Source organism: Sturnus vulgaris, chromosome 6, assembly GCF_052056855.1.
Source record: "Sturnus vulgaris isolate bStuVul1 chromosome 6, bStuVul1.hap1, whole genome shotgun sequence".
Classification (NCBI taxonomy): domain Eukaryota; kingdom Metazoa; phylum Chordata; class Aves; order Passeriformes; family Sturnidae; genus Sturnus; species Sturnus vulgaris.
In genome coordinates, this window is record NC_142248.1 from 46,612,455 (window position 1) to 46,623,397 (window position 10,943).

The 10,943-nt window shown below is 48.6% G+C and overlaps 1 protein-coding gene across 3 annotated transcripts; it reads right to left on the reverse strand.

Moving 5' to 3' along the window:
* Nucleotides 1-67: 67 nt before the first annotated feature.
* On the reverse strand, nt 68-10,676 carry KLHDC2 (kelch domain containing 2). 3 transcript variants are annotated; one of them, XM_088166438.1, is made up of 14 exons: nt 10,619-10,676; nt 9,075-9,299; nt 8,317-8,396; nt 7,413-7,530; nt 6,348-6,463; nt 5,192-5,273; nt 5,004-5,087; nt 4,018-4,098; nt 3,886-3,944; nt 2,905-3,014; nt 2,413-2,485; nt 1,721-1,808; nt 1,332-1,384; nt 68-931 (listed from the first exon to the last, which is right to left on the reverse strand). In XM_088166438.1, the coding sequence occupies exons 2-14, from the start codon at nt 9,228-9,230 to the stop codon at nt 808-810; spliced, it is 1,224 nt and encodes a 407-aa protein (XP_088022564.1). In that variant the 5' UTR covers nt 9,231-9,299; nt 10,619-10,676; the 3' UTR covers nt 68-807. The 3 variants fall into 3 exon arrangements, with proteins under 3 accessions (XP_088022564.1, XP_088022565.1, XP_088022566.1); XM_088166439.1 differs by having other exon boundaries at nt 10,420-10,636; XM_088166440.1 differs by lacking the exon at nt 10,619-10,676 and adding an exon at nt 10,407-10,441.
* Nucleotides 10,677-10,943: the final 267 nt, after the last annotated feature.

Genomic DNA, 10,943 nt, shown 5'->3' on the forward strand with positions numbered 1-10,943 from the left:
GGGGAGAAGAGCAGGGCTGGGAGTCAGAATAAACCCCCGGGATTTCTCAGGAATTACAGCACAGGAATTGTTCTAGAAGTCAACGTTTTTAATTGGTTTTTGAAGACAGCTTAAAACATGATCCCCCTCCCCCCTTCCCCACAGCAGCACGGCCTGGCCCTGTCCCCCCGTGTCCCCGCAGAGCCCTCCATGGCCCTGCAGCCTGGGGACATCCCTGGGGCTGCTGCAGGCCAGGGCAGCTCCGCGGGGCTGGGAACAGGCACAAGCACTCTCAGTTACACTTGCAGGGCAGAATATCTGCTACCTAAGGTTCACAATTGAAGTTCCACAACATAAAAATTCCAAAAAAAAAAAAAAAAACCAAAAAACCAAACTACAGCCAAGCAGAGAGTAGTGGTGCTTTAACATCTCAAGGTTTACAACAGTTTATCGACCAACAACGGGACAACTTCCAGATCCTGCTTCTCTGACCTTAAGCATCTGTGGCAAAACGTGAAGCTGTGGACTAAACACGACCTGCAGCCTCCACTAAAGCAACACTCCAGAGCCCTGGTGTGCTCAGCATTCCCAGCTCCTGTCCCCATGGACATCCCCCACTCTCGGGGTCGGCCTCAACCCCCTCGGGGTGCACAACGCCAGACCTGGTTGCAGCTTAAGCTCAGGCTCATCTCCTCTGGCATTAAATACATTTATTGGAACATCTCACACAAAAATAGGTTCTCTCATTCACATGCACGGGAGGGCGAGAAGCGACTACCTACACACAAGGGTGGAGCACACACCTTTCTTTAATCGTGCCCCGGGGGCTCAGGAGCCCGAGGTGTTGTTGCTGCCGAAGCGCTGGTTCACGCTGTGCAGGAGGTGCTTGGGCAGGCAGTGCCACGAGCTGGCCAACATCTCCTTGAAGCAAATGACAGCCTCGAGGCACAGCCTGGAACACAGGGCTGCTGTCAGCAGGGATGAGGCTGTTCGTGCCTCGCAGCAGAGCCAGAGGTGCTGAATCCTCCCCCCTCACCCCTGGCTGCTGCTCTGGTAGCTTTGGTAGAGGCAGAAATGTTTTCCAGTATTTTAGGAACATGAACAGGTCTAATGGTAACCCTGCCCCACTTGTTTTAGAATCCCCGAATGGGATTTAAGGACCTTAAATCCCATCCCATTCCACTCTTTTTCCATGGGCAGGGACACCTTCCACGATCCCAGAGTGCTCCAAGGCCTGTCCAGCCTGGCCTGGGACACTTCCAGGGATCCAGGGCCTCCCCCTCTCCCAGGAATTTCCTCCTGCCAGCTAAGCTGGGACACAACAGCTCCACGCTGAAGTCTTGCTCTCTTACCTTACAAGAGATCTCGGTTGCAAGGAGAACACAAGGATTTCATTACTGTGAGCCTGGAGGGTGGGAGAGAGACAGAGACAGAGAGAGAATTGGTTCTGTGGGGTCTCAGCAGGAGCCAGAGCAGCCCAGGCTCACACAATCATAGAAGCAGGGAATCCCAAAATGAGCTTAAAGCTCATACCGTTCTAACCTGCCCTGGCCAGGGACACTGGGGGAAGCCTTTAGGTTTCCAAGGCTTGAAACATCTGCCCTGAGGGATTTGGGACAGGAGCGAAGCATTTCCCCCTCAGGCTTTGTCTGTGCACCTTTGTGATCCCCACGAGATCAGGACACTGAAGTGATCCAACCCTGCAGACGCCGTGGGAAAGGGAAGCTCAAAACCAACTCACAGCTTTGGAATGGGCCAGAAGGTTGTTGGCACAGCCCCCAAAGATGATCACCTCACCCTCCTCGCTGGCACAGGCCGTGTGCCACAGCCTGGGAACAGAAAGCAGCACTGCATTAACCCAAAATCCCAGCTTTGGGAAGATTTTGCTCGTTTCTCCTCCCAGCCAGGCCAAAGGCTCAGATCACTTCCCAAAACATAGGGAGGAAGACTCAGGTTTTCCACATGACACTCGTGCATCACAGAGGTTTTAGGGTTTAAATTGCAGGTCACCAATTCCTATTTCCTCAGCAGGAAGCCAAGAACAGCCCTGGGTATGCATGGGATGAGCCTCTGGCAGGACCTGGGTGACACCAGCCCAGTGCCTGTGGTGGCACAGCAAGGACACAGGTTCTGTGCTGGCACTCACAGTTCGGAGTGCTCTGCAGCCAGATCAAACCCTAAATCCTGAAAACAAACCCTAAATCCTGAAAACAAACCCTAAATCCTGAAATCAAACCCTAAATCCTGAAATCAAACCCTAAATCCTGTGCCCTGTGTGACCCTCACCTGGAATTCTGGGAGCACACAACCACCTGCACCTCAGGGACACAGGGGAAAGGAGAGCTGTGAGGAGGAACCAGTGTCCTCTGACAGCCACCACCAGCTGCTTCCACAGCCCTTTAGTACCAGATTTCCAGGGAATTTCTGCCATACCTTGGTTTTTCAGAGTAGTTATGCTCAAACTGTACCCACTCGTTCTTGCTGATACAATAAATCCAGGCATCACCTGAAAAGAAGCAAAATCCCAGATAAAACCAGGATTCTGTCAGTTCTGTAAGCTGCTGTAATGTACAAATACTCTGGTGTAGCACATCCCATTTTTGTTCTTAGATAAATCAAATATTTAGGAAAAACCTTGTAAAAATTGGCTCCTGTTTGACAACAGGTGTTTAATGTAGCAGAGAGTTATGGGGGTGAAGGTGAATTGTAAAGCTGTCACTAATTTCAATTTGCACTTTTAGATCCATTTTTAGAGCAGATGAATTGTTGGAAGTTCTGGTGTCTCCACACCCTCCTGGCTCTGTGGAATGAGGAGTTGGAGCACATGAGTGGAATTTAGAAGGAATTCAAGGCAATTATTCAAGCTCCTGTGCAGAGCTGTTCCAGAGCACAAAGCCACCACCAAATCCCTTTGGAATGACTTACTCAGGGGCTGCTTGTCCGTGGTGAATCCTCCAAAGAGGAAGAGGTGATCCGAGGAAATGGGCGTTAAGGAATGCCACGATCGGCCCACGGGGCAGATGCCTTGGGTGAGTCTGGATTGCAATAAAAATAAATTAAATAAAAATAAATCCCAAATGACCAGAGGGACAGCAAAATCCTGCTGCTCTTTCCTGCTCTCTTTATTTTTCAGGTATCTGCAGTGACCTAAGGACAACTTTAATTCCTTTATGTAAGAGCTGAAACAGAGATACAGGATTTCAGGTGGCTCTTTGAGATGCTGTTTATTGTACCCAGAGCATACAGTAATTTATTTATTATTTTAAATGCTGTTTATTGTATCCAGAGGATTCAGCAATTCAGGGTCCTGGGTGACAGAGCCCAGCCCACACCTGTCACCTCAGCTGTGGGTTTGTCTGAAGCCACTCTAGTTCTGTTACAATGCATTCTATGCTTTTCTTTTAATAAATAACAACCAATCAATATCTTTACTATTACCTATAGCCTGTCATAACTACTAACATTTCCATATTCATGTTCCCATTTTCCAATCACAAAACGTTAGTGTGTTACAGTTTAAGCTGGAAGTTTTTCAGTTTTCTTGTAGTTGAAAATTCTGAGATCTTTCTTTCTACTTGCTACATGGCATTTTTGTTTGCCTGTGAAAATCTTTTTGCTTGGTAAAAACATTTTTTGTTTGAGGTGGATTTATCCTTTGCTCTGAGTTATAAAAGCCCCTTCCAATTTATTTTACCTTTTGGCTTCTTAGTTACCCAGTCAGACTGGCTCAGCAATTCTTTTCTTCTATATCAAAATTCGCTTTCATTTCTATTCCTTCTTCAGATTCTACATTCAAAGATCTTTGTGTTACACACCCACATCTGTGAGACTTTCCTGTCAAATCTTTCTCCTTCCCAACACCTTTAGACACAGAGAATTTTACACTGATCGAGTTTGAGCACTCACATTTCGTTCCATTCCCAGGTGTCCAGGTTCAGGTAGTAAAAATCGTTCATTCTGGACTCCTAGAACAGAGCAGAGCGTGGTTGAATCTCCTGGGGAGGTTTGGGAAGCACAGGCTCAAGGGGGTGGCCTTACCCTGTATCTGCCTCCAAACACAAAACCCCTGTTCCCAACCGTGGCACAGGCGTGGGCGGCTCGAGGGGATGGGGTCTTGCCCTGGGAAGGGACAGGGACAGCACAGATCAGTCACCAGAGCACAGGACAGGCTCAGCTCAACTCTGATTTAAGGCCAGCAAGGAGCAGAGTGAATAAACACAGCCAGTAAATAAATCTTGTGTGCAGACTTAGGGTTTTTGATGGATGGAAGATCAGAGAACTCATTAAAAATGGGGTTTATTTTTCCCTCTTGAAGTGCATAAATTTTGCTTTTAGCACAGGGTTCAGCCATAGAAGACAAGACTGTAAATGAGATAGTGACATAATAAATCCTTAAATTCATAAATCATCAAGTGTCCAAGGCCAGGTTGGACAGGGCTTGGAGTAACCTGGGATGGTGGAAGGTGTCCCTGCCATGGCAGGAGTGATGGATGAGTTTTAAGGTCCCTTCCCACCCAAACCATCCTGGGATTCCATTAAACACCATTTTTCTTGAGTTTCTGAACTACTTGAGACCTCTGTGAAGCAATCAGAGCAATTCCTTGGCAATCTTTGGAGTTCCTTGTCTCATATTTCCTTTCCTCCAACCCTGTGGCAACACCAGCCCATTTCCCTGTTCCTGAACACTCCTGGGACAATCCAAATGAGTATATTTGCAATCAGCAGTTGTTTAATTGTCTCCTGACCACAATCCAGCACCCCAGGGACAGGCACCAACCATCCCCTGGCAGTGAGGGTGGCAGCAAACCACACATTCCTCTGCCCTGTAGCTGAAACATCAACCAAAGCAAGCGACAGGAAAAAAACAGATGAAGACAGATCAAAAGAAAAAGCAAATTTCCTCTTTTTGTAGAGTGGATCTGTCTAAATGAATGGTTTCAATTCAGTGGAAATGGCTCCAAGAACACTCCTAAATAACATTACTGAGCTGTGACTTAATTAACTGACAGCAAACCATTAATTACCGTGGTTATAGGCTGGCTCCAAGTGAAAGTTTCAAGGTCCAGAACGTGCACGTGGTCGTTCCACCCTCTAGGAAGACCTGAATTCTTTAAAAAAAAACAAACAAAAAAACATAAAGAAACAACAAGTTTTAACAAGCACTGATTAAATATGAAAAGCTGAAACAGAAATGGCTTTCAGGGTTACTTACCCAAAAAGAAGTTTCATCGAATTCAAATGTTCCACGTTGTTTCCCTTCAGGAAAATAGCCATAGCCTCCAAAAAATATCAGCCTGGAGGAAAACATGGATCAAGAGTTGTGAGAAATTCTGTCATATCTGTTACTATAAATTACAAATTATAAATTAAAAGTTAAAAAACATAAATGTACATATAAATATAAATGCTGTGCTCAGAAAACCACGGAAGCTCCTTTTGTTTGTTGCCTCCCACCTACATCAAATCCCTCTGGAGCTGTTGCCAGCCTCAGGCTCCCAAACTTTGCTCCACTTCCAAAACTATGAAGCTGCCAGGGTGTGCAGCCTGGTCACTGCACTTTGGCCTTTGCCACTCTGTTCTCCTGGAGTTTAAATGGGAATTATCTCCAAGTTTGATCTCTGGGGTTTAGCCTGTGTTTGAAACTGGGATGGCTTTGCCACAAATTCCTACAGGATTATGGAGGGCCAGAAATGTGCAGCACCTCATTAACCACCCACAAGTGCAGCCCTGCACAGATTCACATCTGAACTGCTCCTATCAGATGTGCCAATGAGGAGCTCACTCCCCACAGCAAGGACCTGGAAAAGCAGCACTGTGGGCAATTCCACACAATCACAGAGTGTCCCCAGCTGGAAGGGACACACGAGGATTTTCCCACCTTTCCTCTGCAGCAAATCCCACAGCAAATCTCCCAACTGGGAGCTCTCTCCATGGAGTGGCCAAAGCAGCACAAGAAATAAAACTCCCAAATCACCACAATGGTTTGGGTGGGAAGGGACCTTAAATCTCATCCAGTGCCACCCCTGCCATGGCAGGGACACCTCCCATTGTCCCAGGATGCTCCAAGCCTGGCCTTGGGCACTGCCAGGGATCCAGGGGCAGCCACAGCAAATCTGGGAATTCCAGCCCAGCCAGGAATTCCCAATATCCCATCCATCCCTGCCCTCTGGCACTGGGAGCCATTCCCTGTGTCCTGTCCCTCCATCCCTTGTCCCCAGTCCCTCTCGAGCTCTCCTGGAGCCCCTTTAGGTGCCCTCAGCTCTCCCTGGATCCTTCTCCTCTCCAGGGGAACATTCCCAGGCAGCCTCAGGGTGACTGCAGGGAGGAGGAGGAATCCAAGAGAGAGCAGAGCCCTCCTGGGGCCTCACCTGTTTTTGTGCACCCACACCCCCAGCTTGTCCTTGGACGAGGGGGGCACCCCCTGGCACTCCACTCTCACCCACTGCAGCACCTTGTCTGTGGATCTGGCATTTAACATGTAGAACTGGGAAAATAAAGAGATTTTTTTTTTTTTTAACTTATGGTCAACTTAAAGCTTAAGTCTGCTGTTAAAACAGCAACTTTATATTAACACGTGTTGGTATAGAAATAGGAATAAAAGTTCTTTTCCTAGCTGAAAAGCAGAGCACTGAAAATATTTGCAAAAAAATATAGACTCACAAATCCTGACCTTTTGGCAGACTCAAACACCTTTTACACCACTAACAGGGTTATGGACACTGAGTTTCAGCATCCAAAAGCTGTTGTGGGATACAATGAAGGGGTGTACAGAGCACAGTTGTCTTACAACTAAAAAAATGTTTAAAAAGTTTACAAAGTGACATTTTTTACAGTATTACCCCTTCTCTGCATTTATATAATTGTCCAGGAAGAGAACCAGCTGCTACACTTACATACAAGAACTGAAATGTAAGAATGCCACAGCAGGAAGGGAAGAAATCACACCTTACAAATGAGGTTTGTTTCCAACTGTCTGCAAAAATTCCTTCAAACTCCTTCCATTTATAGTTACATATGAAATAGAAAATCTTGTATTTAATTATATAAATTACATATTTATATAAACCAGAACTATTTAATTTAAACCACATTGCCAGACTATCAGAAGATACCATTAATTAGTTCTAGCTGAAGTGGTAGAGGTTAGTCACTATCTTGGAGGACTTTTCCAACCTTAATGATTTTGGGATTACCACAGACTCCAGGGAAGAGAAACACTTCCAGCCACCCCAGATCAGCTCCTGATATTATTGAGACAATTCTGCCAATTCCCATCTTTTAAAATCAGCAGACTCAGAGTCAGGGACACAATCCAATTGCTAAGGGGGATTGCACAAGGACAGAAGCAAAGCCAGCTCGGGCTGTTCCTGCAGTGCTGGGAAGTTTCCAGGGCACAATTCCATGGGAAAAGAAGGCATTGAGGAATTCCTGACCTTGTTGGTGTTGCCCCGGGCGTGGTGCCCCCCGAAGAGATAAACAACTCTGTCCACACACACGGCACAGCTGCCAGACATGGAGGGGGGAACATCTCCCTCTGTCTTGCTCTTCTTCCTGCAAAACCAGGGTGGAATATTTCACCTGCTCCAAGTCAACGACGATGGGTTTATCTGCAGGGTTTTAATCTGTGGAAATTCAAATCTGTTCTTCCCATCTTTTCAGGCGTAACAATTCATAGCCTGTTATGATGGAGTGGTGGGGAAAAGGCAGTTTAGTTAATATAGGGGTTTTTTGGGAGTTGGAATCCCATCTGCCCAGCTCAGGAGTTTGGAATGCTCAGAATCCTCAGGCAAAGAGGATTCACCCGTGTAAAGTGCAGGTTTCCACTCTGCTCCTGGATTTTTGCTGTTTGTAAACATCATAAGCACAGAGAGGAGATTCCAGCCCGTGCCCAAGGTTGTCCCTGACCCCAGGGAGGGCTGGGAGCATGGCTGAAATCCCACTTCCTGCAAAGTGGGATTCTTTGGCTGCATCAACCTTTAAAAACAGCTCCTGCAAAGGCCAAAAACTCAACAGGGATCCCCTGATCACTGCTACCATCAAAAGTATACAAACATAATTTCCAGCTGCTCTATCCTATCCCAGGAATCCCAAAATATCTCACATTGTTGGTCACACACTCCTATCCAGGCTGCCTGTCCCAGCTGCCTCTCCTACTTCATACTGGAAAAACATATTGGATGCTTTCACAGAAAAAAAACACCAAACATGAAATATTTTACACATTTTTGGGAACAAAGAGATCAGGGAATTCTCTCCCTGCTCAGTCCTTCAGCATGGTTTCCACACCAATTTAAGGATTTATCCTTTTTTTTTCCCCAAATGAATGATTTACTGTACCATCTTCCAGTTTCCATGTTGTAGATCCATATTTCATCCCTAGGCAGGTAGAAGTCATAAAATCCCCGGACCTGGGCATTCTGCAGGACAGATCAGAGAAGGAACAGCAGTGTTAGAACACGTGGAATTACAGACTCCTGGGAATGTCTGCACCCCCTCTGGGACCTGATCACAGCACAGATCACAGCAGGAGCAGTGCCTGTGCTTCCCACACTCCTGTGCCTCCCACCTGCACAGCCTCATTTAGTACCTGCTGGGGACAATCAGCTCCCAGCAGAGCCAGAGGAGGGTAAATGAAGTTAAACCTTTGATTTATAGCCTGAGCCAGGGAGCAGAAATGAGCCAAAAGCTCCTTTTGCATTCCCCCATCCCTTCCATAACAGGAGTTTATTTTCTGAGTTCACTGACAATGGTTTTGTCACTGAAATGATTCTGTGGTGCTGCAGCACTCCAGTGTGACAACAACAAACCTGGGAGAGTTGTGCAAATAAAATCACCACTCCCAGGGTGCACAATTCCAATCAGACAATATTCCCTTCACCCTTTGCCAAAGGCAAACACCGCCCCAAAAATCCATGTATCTGCCAAGCTTTAACACCCGTGATTTATTTCAACGTTGCAAAACACCCCGAACGCCGCGTTAACAAATTGTTCGCCGGAGCTGCTGCCCGTGTTCCGGGGGAGGAATAAATTTCCCAGAGTCACTCCCGGATGGATGGGACACAATTCCCAGCGCGGCAGGTGCCGGGGAGCTGTACCTTGTATCCTCCCCAGACGTACATGCAGCGCCCGTCGGTGACGGCCACGTGCCCGCTGCGCTCGGCGGGGCTGTCGTTCTCCAGCTGCTCAAAGCCCTCCTCGGCCGCCGCGGGCAGCTCCTCGTCCGCCGGCAGCTCCTCGTTCTCCTCGGCCATGTCGGGATGTGCTGCACGCACAGGGACACGGAATTCCCGCAGCTGGATCAGCCAGCGCAGCTCCTGGCCCTGCGGAGACATCCCAACAATTCCACGCTGTCGCATCCTGGGTGGGCAAACGCTGCTGGAGCGTCGGGAATGTCACCGTTCCCCCTGGGAGACTGGGCAGATCACCAGCACCCTTCCTGAAATTCAGCCTAAAATTCCCCTGGCACAGCGTGGGGCTTGGAAAAACCAGGAGAAATTACACACGGCTGCAGTAAAACGTTGTAGGTTTATAATGGTTTCAGTTGCCAATGTGACTCTAAGTATCCATTTAAAAGAATATTTTAAATCTTATCTATAAATACTTGAATTTGCCCAGAGAAGCTGTGGCTGCCCCTGGATCCCTGCTCCAAGGCCAGGCTGGACAGGGCTCGGAGCAGCCTGGGACAGTGGGAATGTCCCTGCCCATGGACAAGATGAGCATTAAGGTTCCTTCCAACCCGCACCATCCCACGACATTAAAAAACAACAACAATAAAAAGGGGAATAAATTTGACAGCTTTGCCTACAATAGCAGCAAATCCTGGAGCTTTTCAGTGTCCCCCCCTCCCCACAAACCTTCCTACAGCGGCTCAGTGCAGGACAATGTCATTTATCCTACACAAAATTCCACAGAACCAATGGCCCTGCTCCAAACCCACAGAATGCCAAACCCGGACTGTCCTGGCAAGACACAGATCCAAAGCTCAGGGAAACAAAATCAGCCCAAATTTGTGCACCCAAAGCCAGGAAAAAGGACCTTAACTGGGACAATCACAGCCTGCACTCCAGGGCTGGATATTCTGGCTCTGATATTCCCATACACCGCTCCTGAGGGATTTTTGCTGTTTAATTTTAATCACTCGCGCCACGGAGACGCTGCAGCACCTTCGGGGGTTTATCTGTGAGCTTTAATTATGATTTCTAATTTAGATTAGCGAGCCTTGCCCACAGCTCCGTGAAACCTGCCTGCTTCCAGCTAGCGGTGTCTTCACCGCCTCGGAGAAATAACACACGTAAAATATTTATATATAATATATATGCAAAATATTCTATTATTCGTTTTATCCCTCAGACACGCTGGGCCGTGTCCCTTCAGCCATTTCCCCCCTCAGCTCCCCGCAGCCCCCCAACCCAGCGCGCTGTGCCCACCTCCCTCACACACCGCTCAGGCAGGCGGGGGCTCCTCACTAAACGTTCTTCTGTCGCGACATGCCCGAGCGCAGGGCGGGCTCCTCACGACACGCTCAACTGTCGCGACATCGCGGCCGCCCGAGCGCTGCTCGTCGCCGTTACCGGCCCGGCCCGAGCCCGCCCCGCGTCCCTCCGAGCCCTCCGAGCCCCCGGGCCCGTCCCGCTCCTACCGCGGCCCCGGCGCTGCCGCTCCGCCGTCCCTCCCTCAGCCGCGGCCGCGCCGCAACTTCCGCCGGGCCCGCGGCAACTTCCGGCCGCAGCGCGCAGGCACCGTGAGGGGAGCCGGGCCCCCCAAAAATCACCCTCAGGGCACCGGGCAACCCCGCAATTAACACTGAGGTACCCGAACCAGCCCAAAATTAACACTGAGGTACCCGAAACACCTCAATTTTAACACTGAGATACCCGAACCAGCCCAAAATTCACCCTCAGGGCACCGGGGAACCCTGGAATTAATACTGAGGTACCCGAACCACCCCGAAATTAACACTGAGG

Bases quoted from the DNA above. Each gene is read 5' to 3' on its own strand.
- KLHDC2 (XM_088166438.1), bottom strand. From the start codon at position 9,230: ATGGCCGAGGAGAACGAGGAGCTGCCGGCGGACGAGGAGCTGCCCGCG. The intron at 4,099-5,003 runs GTAATTAATGGT...GTCCCTTCCCAG, and splicing joins GGAGCCAGCCTATAACCACG to GGCAAGACCCCATCCCCTCG. The intron at 3,945-4,017 runs GTAAGGCCACCC...GCTCTGTTCTAG, and splicing joins TGTTTGGAGGCAGATACAGG to GAGTCCAGAATGAACGATTT.